The 22,464-nt window shown below is 33.7% G+C and overlaps 1 protein-coding gene across 15 annotated transcripts; it reads right to left on the bottom strand.

Annotated features, from left to right (window-relative positions):
* Positions 1-4,741: 4,741 nt before the first annotated feature.
* LOC18095308 (paired amphipathic helix protein Sin3-like 2) lies at positions 4,742-21,007 on the bottom strand. Of its 15 annotated transcripts, XR_008059712.1 has the most exons (27): positions 20,711-20,978; positions 20,438-20,611; positions 20,132-20,315; positions 19,953-20,051; positions 19,659-19,832; positions 18,346-18,640; positions 17,586-17,722; positions 16,715-16,790; positions 16,569-16,598; positions 16,244-16,434; positions 16,001-16,155; positions 15,772-15,893; positions 15,330-15,584; positions 13,517-14,197; positions 13,309-13,394; positions 12,514-13,116; positions 12,306-12,406; positions 12,091-12,229; positions 11,859-12,011; positions 11,578-11,741; positions 10,942-11,053; positions 8,430-8,597; positions 8,207-8,316; positions 7,692-7,788; positions 5,809-6,777; positions 5,037-5,142; positions 4,742-4,934 (listed from the first exon to the last, which is right to left on the bottom strand). XR_008059712.1 is itself a non-coding variant. In XM_024610141.2 (24 exons), the coding sequence occupies exons 2-23, from the start codon at positions 20,806-20,808 to the stop codon at positions 8,460-8,462; spliced, it is 4,167 nt and encodes a 1,388-aa protein (XP_024465909.1). In that variant the 5' UTR covers positions 20,809-20,810; positions 20,890-21,007; the 3' UTR covers positions 7,836-8,316; positions 8,430-8,459. The 15 variants fall into 15 exon arrangements, 7 of the variants coding, with proteins under 7 accessions (XP_024465909.1, XP_024465906.1, XP_024465920.1 ...); XR_008059716.1 differs by lacking the exon at positions 5,037-5,142; XR_008059713.1 differs by lacking the exon at positions 5,809-6,777 and having other exon boundaries at positions 5,037-5,145.
* Positions 21,008-22,464: the final 1,457 nt, after the last annotated feature.

Genomic DNA, 22,464 nt, shown 5'->3' with positions numbered 1-22,464 from the left:
TATCATGCTTTCATATTAAGTCTTTAGGATTGGCTTCTTATGTTGGCATGTGTGTGTTTCGTCCTAAATGTTGAGTATGAAAATTAGGTTGAGAAATGCCAAATATAATTCTAATAGCTTGTTCATGAATCCAATCTACTTCCTTGGCTGCTAACCCACATGGTAATTCAATGTTTTGATGTTTTAGTCATTTTGTCTGGAGCTCTATATGGTACTCAATTATTGTGAGTTTTGATAGTTTTTCAGTTTTTACAGATGGAGTGGATATGTTTTGGCTTGTGAAAATGTTTGGTGTTTGTGACTTAACATAATGAAAGTGAGCGTATTCATGTGTGTTAATAACATCTAGGCTGTAGCTTTCACAACCTTATCATCTGCAGACTAATTGCAGTAGTACATACATTTCCTCATCAGTAAAGGACTTTCATGGTTTGTCTTGTCTTCTCGCTCACATGTTAAGAGTATTTTTTATTAGGTAGGATATCATATCCAGTCAATAGAAAGGTGGAAACTGGTTTTCAATAAGGTCAAGTGGCCCTAAAAGAATTTTGTTTTTTCCAGGTATACTTTAGAGTGTTGTTTTGGCCAGTCATCTTCACACGTCAGTTTCTAGTTACAAGTCTTTTTTAGATTAATGATCTTCTTTAGATTTCTAATGGTAGTTAGGAATAGGCTTTTCTTAGTGCTTACATTGCATGTAAACTCCCCCTGAATTGCCAAGGTACTGGTGCCATTTCAATCACTGAATTCTTGTTTGGTTGGGTCTGTTTTCAAGTAGTACGGTCAGTTTAGATCTGAAATGCCTGAAACCTTTGACCAAATGAGTTTTCATTTAAGGCTTGTTGTTTATATTGGTGCTGATCCTAGTTGTTCACTCATAGGTATTCCTTTTTCTTGCCATGGGATTGGTTTTGCTAGAAGCCTGTTCCCTTGCCAGGATTGTATCTAACATAGCATCAGAGTCCTGTATGCAGCATAAGACCCCAGGTTTAGAACATTGGGAAAAACCTAGTTTGCTAGCTTACTGGATATTTTTAGTCATGATAGCTAGGAGCTAGTTGAGAATATGTTTATGATGCCATTAGTGGTCCAAACAAACTACTACTAGACAACACATGTTACTTTAACAAAGTTGTGGTTGTATCTATCTGCATGGTTTAGAGATTCATTTTCAACAGTTGGAGCGCATCATTGTAAAACACATGTTTCATTTTGATCCAATTGCTATAGGTCTCCAAAATCATTTCGAAAATTGCATCCACTATTCGTAATTGCAAGGGTCAATTTATTTGTGCCAGTATAGATTCATCAATGCTCCACTTCTACTAGGAGCGTTATAAGCTTCCCAATGTTATCATGATAGTTTCCAAAAAGTTCCCATGGCACCCTCTAATCACCAGGCACCCTATTTTTTGGATTTTTGAGAGTAAAAATAAAGAGAAGTAAACAAAGAAAAGGTATTAAAGAGTGAGCTGTAGTGATACTATCGGGCCATTTTAAGACTTATCAAGGGTCAAATTGAAGCCTGATTGAATATTGTAGATAATATTGGGCAATTTCGCCCCTCTTCTTTCCTCGTTACCGATCTCAATTCTAGCCCACCAAATCCCTTGTGATTGAACCATTAAATTTATTTGTGGTGTTAGATATCCCATTTTCTTCTCCTAAAAGTCTTCCACATAATCCTCGCACTGCCATTAATGTTAAGACAAGGGTAGTTATTTCCACTATTGAGCTACAAGCTAGAGTGAGGCATGACCCATCCCACAAAATCATGAGCTGAGATCCTGAGTTGAGGATGCCAACTAGTGCACACCATACCGGCGCATACCCCACCCATTGTTTCGCTCCTCGAGCCCATAAAACCACTCTGTTCACTCTCCAAGCCACGTATCCTGCTCAACACCCAGAACAACAGGAATCAGAATTTTCAGATTTTTTATGACGAGATGCTAATATGACCTGGTTTTATCTGTCTGAAACTTTGATTGAAGAAGATGGCAACGTTCGTTAGCATTTGTTTTGATGGATGAATTGACAGTGTGGTAACTATATAACTAGTGTTTGATCATGTGGTGTTGTTACATCTAATTTCCTCGTTCATTTCAGTTCTCTTTTCTATTCTTTTTTCTTCTCTCGCCATTAACACGCATCTTCCTTTGAACAAAACCCAAATATCATTGTTTCTCCTTCACATCTCTTCAAATTAGCAATAATTTAAATAAAAAAATCAATATTTGATCTTAAGGTAATCTTATTGGTCCACAACAGTAATTTGGTAAGGTGACCCCCTCACTTTCCCACTTTATATCGCTTGGATGTTTCGGTCAAGAACGAAAGGTGAACTTTCCCTTGCATCAATGGCGTGCCATGTGAATAAGTGAAACTTGACGGTCCTAATGGATATCAATTGTCATCAGAGAAATGAGCTAACAAGATGATTGTTAATACTACCAGAAAAAAAAAAAGCTTTAATTTTATTGGAAAACAATGATAAAAGCGACTCATATTTAATAAAATAATATTAGTGATTTTTTTAAAATCCAAGGGAAAGCAAATTAAAAAAACAAATTAAATGACGATATAAAAAAAAATCAAGCTTGTGGGTTTGGAAGCCTTCTTTTTTATTTAAATAGATGAACAAAACATTAGACTTTTTATTTAAAATATAAAATAGTGTTGTCAACTAGTTAAGATTTTGACCATTAAAGATGCCTGACAAGTTGGGATGTTGGGATATGAGTTTTTAGAATCTTAAAATCTATTTTCTAATTTTTTTTTTTTACTTTAAAATAACTCAAGAAACATACTAAGAACCTCATTAAATCTATTTTCAACTTCAAAACATCCTACAAAGAAAGTTAAGGATTTAATTGAAAAATCTTCAAACAGTGTGGTAAATATATAGCTATTTTGAATCCTTTGAATATCTTCTTTTGGGAATAAAGAACATGCTAGAAAAAAATGCAAATCTATATCATTGACATGCCATCATTGGCATTGATATTTTGCTTTGATTGATTCCCAAATCACATAATGATTGTTCTTTGTTACAAACTAAGGATTGATATAAGGAACTTAGCAACATTATGTGATAAATATGGTAGAAAACATTTAGTTATTGTTAGCATTTTCACATGTGTTGATTAACATATTTTAGCACGTGAATATTAATTATATAGTTAAGAGTTAATTGAATGGAAGTTACTAGATAGATAGTTAGGTGGAATCCATACAAATAAGATTGATGTTTTGGCGGTGTAAAATGTTAGTTCTCCATTAATTTCTTATACTTCTCTTTTAATTTTCTTCTAAACTCTTGTTTGTTAAGGAATATTCTTACCAATTAGTATCAAAACAACCTTCCAAAGCCAAAGGAAGTTTGTTTCTATACAAAAAAAAATTACAATGGCGAAAAACAATATGGGAGGGTTTTGAAGGAACTTTACTTGCAAATGGAAGCCATGTTGGCAATCTTTAAATCCGTCAAGACCAATCAAAAAGCGAGGCTCAAAAGAATCGTCTTTGGTGATTCTTTCACCCACCAAATCAATCTAAGCAGAAGGCAATCATCAAAACGATCCAAGTCCAACTTCTTTTAAGGAGGGTTGTTAAAAAATGATTGAACCTTTCAAAGTAATCATTGTTCACAACATGGGGGATGGAGTTTCTGAAATAGACTTGCTTAAGTTGTTCCGGTCATTCAAGATTATAACGTAACTTATTATGCTTCGTGATGAAAATCAAGCTTTCCTCCAAATACATGTTATTTCATGCATCAATGCTCTTCAATATTGTACAAGTGTTCATCCAACCATAAGGAGAAATAATATTATATTCAATTCTCATCACATCAATAACTTACTACAATCGATCAAAATACTTTTAAAGAGGTAACATGCTCTTCTTTAACTAAATATGAGATTAGTTTTAGAGAGAAACAAGAAGTGGATTTTGAAGAAAATAAAGTGAAGTTTGATTCTTTGAATAAAAAGAGTGTTGTTTATTGTGAATTGTTGTGTGGACCTTCTGAAAGTTGAGAGTTCGATGTAAAGATTGAGAGTTTTAGTGTGAAAGTGCAAGAAGTTGAGAATTTTATGGATGATGAATCAAAGAAGGAATACGTGGGTTATGCTGAAGAAGTAGATGAGGAAAAGAAGATTGAATTCAAGAAGAAAAAGATGAAGGAGGATTGGTGGTAGTTCCTTAACAAGGAGAAGCCTATTTGGTTGTGCAAGCCTAAGGCTGGTCCCATTTCCTGAAGTTGAAATGATTAAGACTCGCGGCAACACTTCCAGGAGGCCATAGCAACAACACTCCCTTTCAACATCAGCAACGATTATGACAGTAGCAGCTGAAGAACATCGTCCAAGGAGTTTCTTTCCTATCTTTTCTAAGTTGAATACCTTTGTTCATACCTTTTGTATCTCACACGTGTTCAGATGAATCTCGGTAAAAACAGTTGGTGTCTAAATTTTACAATGCTTATTGTCTCCTTTATTATGTGAAAATCCCATCATGTACGCGTGTATTGTGTTGTTTCTTCCATGCATACTTTGAAAATCCAGCATCAGGGCATGATAAAATTTAGGAATTGGCTTGATGTGAATTGTGAGTTCAAGAATAAGGATAGCATGTTACAGTAGAAATCTCCATCCATCCATCAGCCCATTTCTTTCCAAAATATTGTTTTCAGAGTCATTAAATCCGCAGCTTTAGAAAATGAAACAAGAGCAAGAAATAAAACTCAAGATTACTTGTTTCTTAGGAGAGTTTATCAAACGGTCTGGAATGCATAAATTTAGAAAGAATAGATCATTTCATTAGCTATCCCAAGTCTGCAAAAATATAAGTATATAAGGGTCATGAATCATGGAAGTGTAGTATCTTTACATAATAGCAGTGTTCATCCCAAGCCTTTAAACGGGCAGTTTCTGCATTTTAAGAAAGGAAATCAAAAGTAAAGAACATGCAGCTTCAAAAAGAAAAAAGAAGATAAAAATGGGAATGAAAAGGTGAGTCTCATGACAACTCACTTTGTTCTTAATCCATGAAAGTAGAAAAGAAGGTATGTCCAGTAGCTAGTTAGATTTTTCTTGTGATAGATCCATCCCTAAGTCTTCATTTCTATCTTTGTTAAATCTGCTGAATGGGAATATAATAATAAAAGGTTTACGCCAAGAGTATTTTGTTGTCACCATGCTAAGTCTTTTTTTTTTTAAAGCTATGAGCCTGCAGTTTAGTGTTGCTTGAAAAACAAAAATTATAATAACAATCATGTCCATTAAGTTAGGTTTTCTTTCCAAATTTTCATGAATGTTTGTAGAATATGTGAAGGAAAAAATACAGAAGAAGAAAGAGAACTGTTTAGCCTTAATTCTTGAACTTTAAACCATTTATATGATGTTTTGATCCAATAATAGCTTTATCTTTTGAAATCCAAAATTTATTTTATAGACCATTAATAATTTGCAGTCTAGTTTTTTTTTTTAGGGTTTTAGTGATGGATTGTAGATTGTAGATATAAAATGCATACATTAATTGTTAAGAAGTGGAAACTCAAATCTTCAAAACCATAAATAAAATTGTTGAAGGAAAGTTTTTTTTTTTCATACAGTTTTTTAGATCTATAAACATGCAAAAATAAAACTAAAAACAAACATGCTTTCAACACAAATATATTTAAAGGATACTAATATGCATACTAAACATATATTCAAACTTGAAATTGATATAAAGTCAAAATTTTAGCTTGCATACTAATAATAAAATTAATTATGCTTAAATTAAAATAAAAAGGATACTTACTTGTTGAAGCGCTTTAAAATAATGAATCTTTTGTTGTTGTCAATGATAAATCCTTGAGACTTGATTACTCCTCACTTGTGCAACTAAAATGTTTACAGTGTCTTTCAAGATTCTAACAATATCTTTCAAGGTTTAGATGTACTTTCAAACTAAGTTCTTTGAACCAAAATAAAAAAACTCGATTATCTCTCAATAAAATGAATCTAAACTCTAAATTTTTTAAAGGAAAATCAAAGCATAAAAAAAAAAAAAAAAACATTAAAAATAAGATGAGTAAGAGTGTGTAAAAATATAAAAAGATAAAAAATACATTAAATTAGAAACTCTTTCTTCACTTCACTCCCTTTTATAGTGAAATTAGAAAGATAAAAAATTAAAGAATTATTAAAAATTAATTTCCACCATTATCTACCAGCCATCTCAAATCAAGAATAAAATCTAAAAAAACCAAGGGTTATTTAAAATAGAAAAATCATGAGTTCTTTTAGATTAATTTCAATAGTGAATTTTAAAAGTTAAGAAATTAATTTCTATAATTATTTACCTTTGATTAGATTAACTATTATAGATCAAGAATTAATTCCAAAGAAATCAAGAGTTCTATGAGTAGAAAACTAAGAATTCTTTTAGATTAATTTATAATTTATTTAAATAATGTTAATTAAACAAATTTAAAACATGATTATCTTAAATCTTCCATGAATTTTGTTCCTCGTACCTAGGTTTGTCTTTATACTTGGGTTTTTTTTTTAATTATAAATTTTAAAGATTTTCTTTTCCCTTGATAATTTATAAAATTTAAGAAGTTATGGAAAAAATTGATGACTCTGATGTGCCTGGCACATGGACGGACCATGTGAGCACGCACCCAAAGGGATAATGAAACACAGTTCTATAGAGCCGGTGATAAAGCAATTCGAATGAAAGAGCATCCGCAACGTGTTCCACTCCAGCCCTTTAGTTTAAAGACTAATGGCAAAATAAAAGGAAAGTCAATGCAAGGACAAATAGAGATTGTTAACAAAATGTTTAGGATCTAATTGCTCATCTTGGAGCTACAAGGTTTGTTTTTTGAAATAAAAATTATATATTCTCCAATAGCTTCTAATGTAATTGAACCAGCAATAACTAGCCAAGAACCTACGGTAGTGCTGGCTTAGCATTCCTAGTTTTGTTTGCCATGTCGTCTACTGATTAATATCAGAATTGGGCAGCGCATAGATTGCATTGAAGCACAAATTAAAAAAACTATTGATTAATTTACAATGTTATGGAAACGCTCCATTGATTATCAACTAGAAAAGCCAAAAGAACTACAAGGCATGGCAGCTACATAATTATCTCACAGATATGAATTCATATTTTAATTTCTTTTGTTTAGTTTGTGTGTGTTCAGTGTGTTTTTGGATAACAAAAAATCACAAACATTCTACCTAGGAGCTCACTATGTAGGAATTACAAAAATCAATAGCTTCCTCTTATTCATCATGCCTAAAACACAATAATCAAAACAAACCCATCCTAATCAACATCAATCTGCATGTCGCCACTGAATGATTAATAGATTTTAATTGAAATATTTCTACTTTATATAGATGTAGATGTCAGGGAAAGTTTAGATATCTACATAACCATTGGCATATGATATCAGTGTTTTCTAGGGTTCCATTTCTTGGTAAATATAATCTCACAACAGCTTGTACCTAAAAGAAGTTTATTAACCCTAAGCACAAGTCAGAATTACTAAGCCTTTCTCGCACCGAAAGGAATTGTTTCCACAGCTAATACTTGACCATTAATGTTATACTATATGAACTAACTGATAATTGTTTCTTTAACAACCATCACTATTATGCCTGAAACAAATAATATTCAAGGAATACCTGACATCCGATAATGTGCGCTGAGAAACCAGAGGATTTGTCATCTGCCTTCGTTTCCCCCGGATGACAAGTCTTGATGAAAGTTATCCTCTGAACGCTGAACTTCAGGAAAAGATTTTCTAAATTGTATCAACAATAAAGAGGTCGAACAACAAATAATCTAAATTTTTGACGCTAGAAACAAGTACAAAAGATTGTATCTCTAAACAAAACGCTGGCAATGCCCAGCTGCAAACCAAAAGGCCTAGAATGCAGGAAGCTCTGAATAAAAATCTCTATCCCCTACCTGATCACTTTCTTCCCACCTACAGATTCCACTGAGGTATTTTGTTCCATAAATAGGAACCACCACAGATTCTAAATTCAGGAACAAAGGAAAAAGGGAAAAACAAAACAGAGAGACGCAACGTGTACAAGAAGACTAACCATAAATTATATAAAATTTCAACAAAATCATGATTCAACCTTATGTACAAGAATGGCTCTAATAACGTTTATATACCCTCACAAGATACCTCGAGCAGGTCCATTTCTCAGGTCTCCATTTGACAAGTTGGCGTGAATGTTAAATAATATATGAAGATGTTGTCTTGAAGAAGTCCTTCTAACTTCAATAGAAAGCATCCTATAGAAACATAAAAAAAAATGCATGTCTTTCATTAAAATATGTAGCAGAAAGTAAAGCAAGGAAAAAACTATAATGCATTTCCTGGATCAATAATGCCATTCTGTATATACCTTGTCTGATGAAAAGTATTGCTTATTTCATTAAGCTGATAAGAATCTCCGGAAGCGTTGTACTCTTGCTTGAACCTTATCATGATACAAAGATCTTCCTTGAGGTGAATTTCTTCTTTTCCTTCTTGTTCGAAAAAAGAAATCTTCCGTGTCTAGGACATAGGAAATCTGCCCAAACAACACAGATATTTAGCAGTGGTCATTTGCCTTTGTTCTTTCAAGCAGCAAGAAAACGAAAATTTGACACAATAACAATGATGACATGAGAGCTTTTGGAAGAATTAATATTCTCCTTGGCAACCTATTCAGTTCAAGGATCCTTATGTTATAAAGAAGTTGTCTACAAACCCTAAACCTATTTTTCTAGTTTCAGACCTTCAATTTTCTACTACTTTTAGCCATTATATTTATAGTTCTTAGCTGTTTTGGATTGAATTAGGGTTTGATCGTACACAATGGTTGGCCGTGGTAGTGGTCATGGATGAAGATGAAGAAATCAAGGCCAGCAAGCAGATATGGCAAAATTGAGACAGGTAATTGAAGACTTGTTGAAAGCTGTTCTTGCCTTGCAAGGACAGGATCTGTGGGGGGCAAAATGGAGATTCCAAAAGGCAACCCCAACGCCTTGGAAATTCCAGAAGGTGGTCTTGAGGATAAACTTGATGATGGGATTGGAGAAAACCCCTATCACGATACTGGACCTGTATAAAATCCAGTAAGAGGAGGATTGAAAGGGCGTTTAGCCCATGCCCTTGGGTTGAATGGAGAAGGAATTAAAATAGTTGTTTTTGTGGAAAGATCCTCGTAGAGGATTATTTAGATTGAGAAATCTAGCTTGGAGACTTATTTTGAATGGAAACATGTGAACGCTAGAAAGGTGTTGTTCGGGAAGCTTAATTGAAGGGCACTACACTGTACTGGAAGATAATTGAATAGCAACATGCATGACAAAGTAAGCATAAAATATGTGCCAGGGAACATATGAAAGCAAAATTAACCAAGTAATTTTTTGCCAGCTGATTATACAAGGGAATTACATGAGAAGTTCCGTTTGTTAAAGTAAAGATGCATGTAGAGGAGTATATAGCCCAATGCAACAACCTTTCAATTCAGGTAGAATTGAATGAGCAAAGAGCAGAAAGTTGATCAAACACACAGATTGTAAAAATCCACTTGATTGATAGAACTTAAAAAAATGAAACTCTTATTTTAAAATAATTAAAGATCAAACATTTATTGTAAAAATCACCAAAGTTCAGTTCAGATATTTGGATGCCTATCATCCCCAATTTTAAGCTTAGTGAATGAGTGAAGGGTTGAGTTTAATGAGAGCACGGATGGGACCGCAATACAGGATTTGCATCAGATGCAGCAAGAAAACTTTGGACACATCTCTTTTATGTGACTAGTATGATATTGACAAGACTTTGCTATATAACAGAGTTGCTCATTTAAAAAAAAAAAATAACAATTTTCAGCTAGAAAGGAAGCTTTGTTTGTATGGTAGTTATTTTTTATCTTCTGGTCTAGTCAAATATCAAGATATAAAATAAAATAAAATAAAACCTAAATTGGGCCATATTCTGTGGAATGGGCTGTGTACTATTATTTTCCATTGGTTTAGACAAATTATTATTTACTTACTATTCATTAGACTATTCACCTAAAAACAAATCACTATTCATTTATTTATTATGGTATTTTATTAAAATTAAAACTAAAAGAGGATGTTGTTTTATTATTCATAGATTGTTCACCTAGAATTTAACATTAACAATTAACAAATTAAAATATATAACAATCTCCAGTAAAAATACAATAGCTTTTCATTTATGAGATGTTATTGATAAATTTGGAAAAATGAAAAAAGGGCTATCATAAGGACCCACAACAAAATAAACTTTTCCAGGTGCCCTTACCGAAATTTGGATTCTTTCAAACCAAGTTCAGGTATACTACAATATAGGATTTGAAAGGATCAACAGCTAGATGCATACCCACACCAAACACTCATATAACTAGGATAGAGCAAACATATCTAATAATTTAAAATGAAGAGGAAAATGCTTTATATACAAACAATTTTAAGAAATTTATGTTCTTAATTAATGTAAGGAATTGTGAACAGGTTCTATATACTTGATTCAATAATGGCAATTTTCTGATTAAATATGCTAAGAGGCTTCACTTTGATTAAAAAAAATGCCACATCAATTACTAAGCATGTTGATGCAGGCAACAAAAGAAGCATAATTACTTTTTTTGTGAGTTTTTTTAAGAATTTTTTTTTTTTTTTTTTGGGGGGGGGGTTATGTAATTTCAAGATTTGCTGGAAAATTATCTAGGTCTTGATTTTTAAGTTTTAGGGTAATGCTAGCCCAGAATTAAATGAAAATCCAAGCAATGTGCAGGTTTCTTGACTGGTGTTGAAGCAGACATGAATGTAGAAAAAAAGGAAGAAACCTTGCAAGAATGTAAAACAATGATAATTTGCACAGAAAAAAGAAGATACCTTGCATGAATTGCAGGCAACCTTACACTCCAAACCATTGAACATTTTAACGCCTTCCATGGCCATGCTTAAGGCAGAAAATTCATCTAGGCCAGCATATTTCCGCTTGTTTCTGCAGATAAAAGAGTCATATACCTAATCAATTGATTTCAAAATCCTTTCTAGCCATCATATTCTAAAACTTTTTTTTTTTTTTGGATATCATATTCTAGAACTACACAAAGGAAAGAGACATTCCTTTCCAAATGTGATGGCTCTTGCAAACAATTACACATGGCTGAACTAGCCATGGTAGAGATGGGAATACAGATCAGCAGGATGCTTTTATCAAACTTATTTATTGCACTAGAACTATTTGAAGACAACTAATAAATAGAAGTCTTTGCCTTTCCTTTTCTTAGTTTTCATTCCTTTTTATTATTATTATTATTGATAGAGAAGTGCACAGATCAAGTAGTTTCAAGTGTCTAACGAGACAGCTTTAGTCAGAGAATAAAGGAGTGCAATCTAAGCCGTTAACACATGCTGCTTGCACTTTAATGGAACTTATAAACAGTCTTGCACAGCTATTGCTGATAATAAATAACAAAAAAAAAATCCTTGTAAGCGTGGATATCTGAAGCATAATGTCAATACCTCAGCAGTGTAATGTCATGCGACTCCATTTTTATAGGATGGACAGAGAGATAATCATTATGCAAATATGCAGAAAAAGTTGGATCCATGCAAACTGCCAACACTTCAGATTTCTCAGTTGCGTTGTCCATCAGCTGGGTGGATAAAACAGATGGAGCAGATGACTGTGGAGACCCAAAAAATCATCAATGGTCAAATCAAGTGGGAACTACAGACAAAATAATACACCAATAAAATCACCTCAAATAATACACACACAAATGCAAGGAAAAAGGACTTACAAATTCCAACCGATATATGTTCTCCTCATGAAGGAAAAACCGCATGTTGTCATAATACACCAAATCATTGAAGCTCTCAGATTTCCGGGATATTTCGTATTCATACAATTGAAGAAGCTTACTAGCCATCTCATCAGTTGCAACAGTTTGGAGCTACAAGATAACTACAATTACAAACTTTTCAGGAAAACCTTGTATAAATACATGGAGAAAGAAATTGCTGTAAGCAAACCTGTTTGACTAATTTATATATTAACTTGTCCAGTGTGAATAACACATATGACTGATTTCCAATAATAGCTCTGCACTCATCCTCAAACTTCGCATTATCAACAGATCCATCTAGTAAACTGTATAGTGCACTCATAAATCTGCAGAAGTAGACAAACATAGAGCGTTAATATGCATTTAATATTCAAAACCAACCAAAAAGAAAATGTTAAAGACCTGGCATAAGGATCTGGAGAACTAGCATCCTTAGAAGTTCTCCATTTGATTTCAGCACCAGATGAATTCACTCTTGCTGATAAAATACGGTCATAGAGGATCTACAAATTCAAAGACAACCATAAAAGGCACTTTAAAATCACCAAAAATAGAAAATTACAAAAGAAACACAAATTTCTTTGTATGTGCATTGTGAATCTTGCTATACCTGATGAAGCCTGAAAAGCACATAAAAATCATCATTTCCATAGAAAACCCAGGAATCTCTCCTTTTCTCGTTAACTAAATCTGTTGGAACATGCTTTGCAAGGGGCTTAACAGACATGAGAGAGTGTTCTGGGAATGGTGCATCTCCTCCATTATACTGTGTATCAACCATCCCCTCAGCTTCACCTTCACTCTCAGCTTTCGCATCATCACGTTCTACTTCATCATCCTCAAGCTCTTCCCGGGAGCACTCATCACCAGCAGACTCGCTGCTTGATGCAGCATCACGAGCCTCAGAAACATTCCCACTATCCTCATCATCAGCATCATGTCCTTCTACGATATCCTGAGTGTGTAAGTCCTCATCATTTCCAGATCCATGCCGCATGCATCCAATACTATTCTTTCCCGTGGCAATAGCCTGCAAGCCAGTATCTCCATAGGCATCGAAATTATCCTCTTCAAAATCACCATTAGGGGATAACTCGCCTTCTTCCTTCTCAATTTTGGATGGTCCAGTGGATTCTTCATGACATCTATCATTTTTAGCACCATCCCTTACTCCTTCATTTGCAGGTAAAACTGATTTTACAACAATCACACCCTATGCCAACAAAGAAATAAAATCAACAATTCACCTCTACTGTAAAAGAAGATAGAACAAGAGGCAGAAAAAATTATGCAAAAATGAAGAACCCTAAGTTGCATAATGTGAACCAATTACCAATTACTGTATCTACTCTAGGCATGGCATGCAGGGTCTTGAATTTGTCAAAACTGATAAAAGTTATCGTACCTCTGAAGAAGGTCCAGCATCAATACCAGCATTGAGTTGACGGTCAATAGCATCACCACCTGGCACAGACACATTTGAACCTGAACCTTGAAATTCTAACTAATGTCAGTATCACAAAATTATCAGAAGATAACACAGATAACTAGCTCAGAATTAACAGAACACCAAGAAAAGAGAATAGGTATTGTGCAGCTGATCCAAAACACACCTGCTATCTCCCCAGCACTGTTCCTTTCATGACCACATTCTGATCCTATCATAAATGATGTTTTGGTATCTGCTACTCCTTGTATGTTAAATCCAGATACTCTGTCAGTTACAACTTTATCTTTCTGCTCTCTTTCTGGTCTAAGCACATTAAGCGCTCCATCTTCCTTACCAACATGATCAAGTTCACATAAGCTATCTTCCTTAGCTAATTTATCTGAACTTTTCAAACTGAGCTTGCAAAGGTTTCCTAGTTCTTGCAACATGTTTTCATCTCCATTGCTAGGTGATTTTGCTTGCTTAAAAGTTGATATTGCAGGAACAGCATTAGGACTTCCATCCTTTTCTGCTATGCTTGATGAAGTGCAATTCATGAGAGGATGCTTTGGTTTCCCTTCACCTTCACAACTCTCCGAGCCATCAGGATGAGAAACAATACCCAGCATTGGTTCCACGAAGTTAGTCCAAAGTCTTATAACTTTATTTAATTGTTCTTTGGTTGAGCAAACCTCTTTACAAGAATATTGGACAAGTTTATACAAGTCTTCATGAATTTTTTTATCTGGGTAATTATATTTCAAATTCGGAACCAAGGGTTGTCTTTTTCCAGTGGCGAAAGCAAGAAGAACACCATCCTCTCTCTGCTGTTTTTCTTTCAGCTCCTTGATCTCAACCACCAATGCTGTATTTTAAAGATCAATGAGCATAATGTGGACCCATATAAAAGACGTAAAACGCATGTTACAACATAGTGAAAATTGCTTCAGATTTATCTTTAAAGAAATGCTCTTCACATGCAGTATCACACAAACTTTTGCATAAACTGTCAGATTGTATAAGCTCTATTTCAAATATTCCACCAATTAGAAATTGTTGAAAACAAAAAAGGGAAGCCAAAGAAACAATGTCTACTAGTTCATTTGCATTTCCTAATTACATCGTTTAATGCACATATAAATGAGTGGAAAAGCGAAAACTGATACTATTTGTGCACATCCTTTGACAGAGTACACTCTTTGCATGTTCCTGGGCACAAAACTAAAATGCCCTAAGCTGACCCATGCACAGATATAATCAATGTAATCAGGTAAGCTTGTAGTCATGCTTACTAAAAGCTCCTGAGAAACATTTGTCTCTCTCCTAATTATTCCAGAACAAACACAACCAAGTCAGTCTTTAGTAATCAATTATTCAATTCAGCATGAGGTTTCTTTTGGCAGCAGGTGAAAAAAATTGAGTGAAATGTTTCAAGAGTAATAGTTAGGTGAGAGTGTAAACTGTGTAGAATGCTTTATATGTATGGTTGAACTTATAGATAAGAAGGAACATGACAATGTACTAACAATTAATTGGGTTAGATACGGGCACAGAAAGAGAGAAGTGACTATTACAAGATTAAAATTTGCCAAGCTTAACAACTGCTCCTGAACAGAAGGGTGACATTTGAATACATTTTTGCCAAAATAGTACTTCCCTAGAATAGTTATCTATTAACGTATTAGTTCACTGAACACAACAGGGCGAAAAATTCTCACCCGCTTCCCCCTTCTATCAAAAGTTCCGTTGAAGAATATGCCCAAGGTGCACATAATGCAAAGAATGATTGAAACAGCAGGAAAGAATTATGTTTTTTAGCTGCATAGCTGTATCCTAAAGAGGTTATTTTCTTTCCATAACTCTGTTGTTGATGGTAATAGTGAACATTCACCAAAATCTTGATTTAAGTATACAAACTGGTGAATGATCCAATGGGAAAAGTACCAGTAAACATAACATTTACAATTGACCCATTTGAATATTGAAATTCAACTTACATTTTGTGCTCAAGTTCTTTGATTCTTGTTGCTTGAAGTAGAAGCTGCGATGATCTAGTGATTTGTAATGGTTTTTCACATAAATTTCAGCCCAAACCTTGTTAAAATCAGTACGACACCTAGTCCACTCCTCTTGTTTCTGCTTCAGACGAGTTAAAATAACAGGCAATGCAAGACTTCGGTTTTTCCGCAATATTTCCATCACATCAAGACCATGGTCACCATATAACCGCTCTATACACCTTAAGTTTAGAGCTGCAATGCAAAGGCAAAGCAGAGAAGAGAAAACAAGCTAATAAGAAATATAAAAGTCAGGTAGGGAATAGTAATAACAAAAATAAATAGCAGTAACAAAAGCAACCACCGTAACATTATATGAATAACATTAATTATAATAATAACTGCAAATTATGTTAATTCATAGTCTGCTCCAAATACAAACCGGTAAAGTGGTCTTCAATATGGATTGAGGTTTCTACTTTATTTTCGTTTATGCCATTAAACAATTCTTCTGCACGCTTGGTAGTGGAGCTCACAGATTCCAACAACATGTCCAGCTCAAATCTAAAAAAAATACAAAACAGAACACAGACTCCGAATTATTTGCTCCCAAAAAGAAACGGAGTAACATGGAAAAACAAGGAATGTGGTACACCACAAAAACATTTTACCTATCGTCTTCACATCTAAACAGACTTTCTTCAAACTGATTTCTACGCATATGTTTAAAAGAGTAGTCCTCACTTCCTGATGTTACAGAGACCCAGTGATCATTCAACACTTGAGCACCAAGCTCTGATCTCTGGCTTGCTGAAGATATTGGATACTGCAAAGAACCAAGCACCAACTTGCACATCACCATAGAACTTGTTAAAATATCAATATCAACAAAGCATTCATTTGAAATTTCATACATCATCTGGTAGAAACCGATAACTAGGAGTACAACGTTCACAGTTAGAAAGGTCAAGCTCCTGAATGGATTTAGCCATATACTTCTCCCTGCATCTTTCCTTTTCTTTAGCTCCGTCTATTTGCTTCTGCTCCTTTTCCTTGTCCTCTAGTTTCAAAGATCTGGATGCTTGTCCATCGTTACCCAGGGATTCTGCAATCAGCAATAAGGTCCATCACATTTTACAAAATTTTGGAACATTGAATCCCAAGACATCAGAAAAGCTAATTGAAGACTGACAGTTTAATAATAAGGTTAACAGGGGAGACATATATCATTTGACATACTTTTGCTCGTAACACCAGCAAGGAACCCATCTGCAAGGATATTTTATTAAGTGGCATTAAAAAGAATCAAATGGAAGTAAGATCAATGTTTCAGAGCGAAATCTAAAGAGTAAACTGCAACAGTCAAAATGTTTTTTGGTAATTACCAATATGCCCATGACACTCCAGGTGATCAATGAACTCTTCCATAAGATCAGGATACTTTCCAAGTAAATCAGTCACCTGAAAAACACAGAGGTTTTAACTACATGTGCAACAAGAGAAATCCAAATGAGGAAACGGTGTCCTTATTAAACTAAAATTTACATGATAGAACCCTAATCATGCCAAAATTGATAAATGAAAGATCAACGTCATTTGTCAATTCAAATCCAACTTAAGCATGGGTATTCAAGATACATCAGGAAGCCAAATCAAAAGTCCCCAGCCCATCAGTTTTCTGGTGCACTAGGTGGCCTTAAGTGGCCCAAGTACAAGCCTAAGCTTTACCAACCATTGTCAAATCATCAGAACCCCAAACACATTAACTTTCATGATGTAAAATGTAAACTGTAGCAGAATCCACTTGCTCATGTGGCTAGAAAACATCACCTGAAACCATTCTAGATTTTGAGATGCAAAGAGGCATTTAAACAGGTCATTTCAATTGGATAGTACTTGGCTAATAACCTTAACCCGTGACACCATTCATTGTGCACTTGGATATTTGATACTATAAAATGGGTTTTTAGGATTTATAGCTTGAACTTAAGATTTGTGAAATGGATCAATACTATAATTTCCATTATCAGGCCTCAAAGAATAATCTGGGCAAGGGGAGAAAATGCAACCAATCATATTGTAGAAATTTTCCCCTGACAAGGTCGCTTTTAGCATTACAATTCATAATATCTTAATTTCAGTACCAAGGTAAAAACATAAAGGGAGATACATGCACATGCTTGGCCTCTGCAGAGATTAAAAAAACTACTTAAATGACTTCAAAAGACCTTGAGAACTGTTTGGTCTAACACATACCAAATTTTGTAACTCGTTCTTTTTAATAATCCCTTGGTTATAAATGTTAAGGCACTTCAAGAATGCTTGATAATCATCTCCATTTCCCAACTTCTCCTTGACTTTCTCAAAGAAAACAAATTCTTGGTTGTAGATGCCTGGCATAAGAATTGAGATACCCAAAAATCAAAAAACTAATAAGTTGGAAAATGAGAAACTTTCTACAATGGGAGATGATGTAGAAAGGCAAAAAAAAAAAAATCCGATATTTTTAAAACTCCAAAAGACTAGCACGCCTAGACGAATAATGTTGATCATTATAACAAAGTCATGCAAAAAACAAGTCTTCCTTTTCGTCATAGAGAAAATGAAGAGTTCTTAGGGAGAACCTGAGTCCCCACTAGCATTCAATAAATATTCACACATAGAACTGGCTATGTCAGTGAATAAGGACAACAAACCATAACTTGAGAATGCCACTGCTCAAGCTAAATCACTCATCACATAATACATAAAATATGACTTCGACGGTTCAGCCCCCTCAAGCCAAATACATAGGACGGTGTAAGTGCTAGCAATAGGTGAAATGTGTGTTGTTGATTAATATTCCATTGTTCCCCAAAGGGGAGAATTAAAACTGATTCAGCACCAAAAAACAGAGACAAACAAAAAGAGATAAATAAAGAAAGAAATAAGTAAAGGAAAGAAACTCCATGTAGTACAAGCAACATATAAAAATATGTGCAAGACATTTATTTTGGTAATGGCATCAGTGACTCACTCTTTATGTTGTCTTTGTCATCATAACAAGCAAAGTTAGAATTTCCAAAACCTTCCACCTTCTGGGAAGAATTCCTTTTCTCAAGAAAAGGTTGCAAGCTGAAGTCTCTACTGCTATCATGCTCAGGCTCCCTATCATCCTGATCATGAATTCTCCTATCCCAATTCTCCTTGTCAGCACGTTTTCTCTGCTCCTTATGCACTTTCACCATTCCTTTGTCATCTTCCATCTCTGGTCGATCAACACTAAGGTCACGCTCAGCATGGGAAGAAGAAACTTTGTCACGCCGACGCTGCTAAAGAAAGAGATCCATTTGCAAAATATTCAGAATCCATTTAAAAACAGATGATCAACTGCACTACATTGCAGGTCGAATCATTTTTCTAACATCAAAAAAAATATATTCAGAATATTATTTCTAGTAGAAAAAAAAAAATTATTGTGGGGATTGATTCAATATAACTCGGTCAACTTGACGGGTCCAAAAACAACTCAGAGGACCGGTAAAAACATAGATTGACTCAAAATAAATATTCAAGATGATATTTTTTTATAAATATCTAGACGACAATATATTGGAGCGAGTTGGATCAACCGGGTTAACCTAGCAATCCACATGCAGGGTTATAAGACCATGATAACCCTATAGAAAGTAAATTAAAACGAATTATAAAGTTCAATTTCCAATAAACTCAATGTTGAAGGATGAAATTAAAAAAAAAATCTACTAAAAAGGAGGGCAAATGACCCAAGTCAACCAGGATTAACTTGTCAAACCCGCGACTCAGCCCATGAGACCGAGACAACCCAATAGAAAGCAAGTTAAAACAAATTATGAAGCATGATCCCTAATAAACTTAATATTAAAGAATGTAATTGAAATTGAAAAATCGATTAAAAAATAACATAAAAAACGACTCAAGTAAACTCAGGTTAACCTGCCAAACCCGTAACCTGAGTCATAAGATAGAAATAACCTTATAAAAAGCAAACTAAAACAAATCACGAAGCCCAATTCCCAATTAACCCAATGTTGAAATATGAAATTGAGAAAAAATGTAAATTAGGAAAAGGAGAAAAAACTTTAATCAGTCAAACTCATGATTTGGGTCATGAGACGAGGATAATCTAACAAAAAATAAATTGAAAAAAATTATAAAGTACAGTCCCTGCTCTTTTAGTTTTTTGTTAATAAGGTTAAGGTTAAACTGCTAATGCTGCCCACTCAAAATAAATGATACATTATGATCACAAAAGGTTTATTAACCTGCTATTCCCTATAAAAAGGAAAAACAAGGAATATGTGCAATTACCTTGTCTATTTGTGTTTGTCGTGCGGAGGGTGCAGTAGAATTCCGTTCATTGTAATGCTGGTTAGAATTCCGAGCATATGGAACAGTATGTGTAATGGGTGTTGCTGAAGTATCTGGCAAAAATCTAGCAAACTCATCAAGCAAATCATGATGATCCTCAAAAAGAGCTGAAACCTGAAAGATGATCAGAACAGAACAGCTAAGAGTACTTGAAATATTTGTACAGCAAAAGGTTCCATGGGAATAGAAAGTAGTGCTCAAAACAACGAAACAATGAACAACATAATGCTCTACCTCACTGTAGACCTCATTTATGTCCTTGTGTTCCTTCCGGTACATATTCAAAATGTCTAGAAATGATTTATAAACACGTTCATCATTTTGGAAACGTTTCTGTATGAAAAAAATCTGTCAGTCAAAGTTATGGAAAACAAAAGGCAACCATTTCCTGATACAACAACAATATGAATCACCTTTATTTTGTTTACAAAATTGATAGCTTGGTTAAATTCAACAGTTTTCTTTGGCGGAGCTGCCTCATCCTCATCTAGGGTTATTTCATATCCCTTGGGCAAGAAGGTGTTGAATCCAAATATCAAGTTATTATGACCTTTGAATAACTCCTTTACTCTTACAATGACACCGGAAGTGTCAGTTCTACAAAAAGACAGTACATTAAATAATAATAATAATAATAATAATAATAATAATAATAATAATAATAATAATAATAATGTCGAATACATAATTAATGATGAAGATGATGATAAATAATTTACCTTTGAGCCTTGAAATCTTTCATGACTTCGAGGAACATGTCATATTTTTCCTTCTGGTCTTGAAACATGTCCTTTACTTCCTTTAGATATTGTAAGGCGTCGGTGGTAGTTAGTTTCTGCGAATTACCACTACCTCCGCCACCACCGCCGCCAGGGATTTGTGTTTGCCCATAGCTTTAACAATCAAAATAATTCCAATCAAGAAACAGCAGGCTAAAAACGAAATTAACACAATAAACAAACGAATTCCAAACAAAGAGAAAGGGAAGTTACGATTCTCCACGTGTCGAAGTTAAGGGCCGTTTAAATTCAGGGGCAGGGGCAGGGGCTGGGGCTGGGGCTGAGAAAATATCATCTCTCATTCTCTTCATCTCTGCGAAGCAAAGAAAATAAGGGGAAAACCTTGTTTTGGTTTCAGGACATGGATGGAATTAAACGAAAGAAAAACTCACTTTGGTTTGCTCTTTATGTGTTCAGAGTGAGTCAGATCTCATCGAAACAGAATAACAAAACACAAAGCAGGAGTAACTAAAAGGCGTGTTGTATGTACAATTCTGTGAGGCAAGGAATACTCCTCAAAATGCATAGGAATATTATTTAAAAATTAAATTAAAAAACCAAAACAAATCAAAATTTAAAATAATAAAAAAAAAAAGTGCAAGGCGTAATTAGGGCTCAAATATCAGGCCCAAACAACTAGTTTTGCTTTACAAAAATAAAGATTAATATACCACATGTTACCGTCTAATTTTTTTAATAGATTTGATGATAAATCATTGAAAATGTAAGTCTTGATCTTGTAACCCTAAAAATCTAATTGTTACCTTGTTTTTATTTGAAAATATTCTAAAATGACCATACAAATATTAGAAAATACATTCTCAACTTTAAAATGTCATTTAATCACTCTAAAAAAACATCAAACCGTATAAAACCAAATATATAGACCTCGGTTTATTTTTTTCAATATAGTTAAAAGGCGACACCTCCTTCATTGAATTCTTCTCATAAAAACGAATTTATTAACTCTAAGATTGACTTTTTAAACAGAATTGTGATTGATTAAATATTTTCTCGCTCCTCTCCTTTTTCCAATAACTTTTTCTCTCATTCCAAACATCTAGGAATAGAAATGTAATAAAATTAAAGTTTAAGATTAAAATATGACAACAAAAAAAAACTGGGGTAAAATATGCTAGAGTTGAAATTTGAGGGACCAAATTGATTTTTTCATGCCTTAAATGAAAAAAAAGCTCTTTTTTATATTAATTTTGGCCATTCATCTTTCAATATTTTCTAATAATAACCAAAAATTATATTTTATAAAATCAATTTTTAATTTAACATTGGAACAAATCAAAAAAGATCACAGTATATAGAAAATCAGGGAAATAAACTTACAAAGAAATAAAGTTTAATTAATAACCGAAGTGCCAAAAAAAATTCAGGGATCTAAAAGGAAAAAAAAAAGAAAAAAAAAAAAAGCAATGCTTCAGTTTGGTTTTGCATCTACTTCGTGTGTTCTATAATTTGTAGATGTACAAACAAACATAAGCTTCGCAGTGTTTGGCAGTGTGGTTGCGAGTGCTTTTCAAATAACTTTTCATACCAAAATGCATGTCAATAATATTTTTTCATTTTTTAAAAATTATTTTTGACATCAGCACATTAAAACGATCCAAAACGTACAAACCATATTAAATTTTAACAAAAAAAAATTTAAATTTTTTGAAAACACAGGTTAAACCGCGTTCTCAAACACTGCCTAGCTGCTTACGAGACTTCTAACGGTTGGAAATTCGATCAACACTAGTTGCCAGTCCATGCTTATCCGTGGGCCTCGCCGCTATTTGTGCACGCTTCTTTCAACCATTTTGTACACTGCTGGCTTCAAATAAAATAATGTGTCAATTTCATAAATATATTTTTAAATATCATGATTTTTTAATTAAAAAACATAAATATTTTTTTAATTAATAAAATAAATTATATAATATATCAACCAATTAATTATACCAAAATGGAAA

Source organism: Populus trichocarpa, chromosome 1, assembly GCF_000002775.5.
Source record: "Populus trichocarpa isolate Nisqually-1 chromosome 1, P.trichocarpa_v4.1, whole genome shotgun sequence".
NCBI classification, from domain to species: domain Eukaryota; kingdom Viridiplantae; phylum Streptophyta; class Magnoliopsida; order Malpighiales; family Salicaceae; genus Populus; species Populus trichocarpa.
Note: the sequence above shows the minus strand (reverse complement) of the source record. Positions and strands in the feature narration are given on the sequence as shown.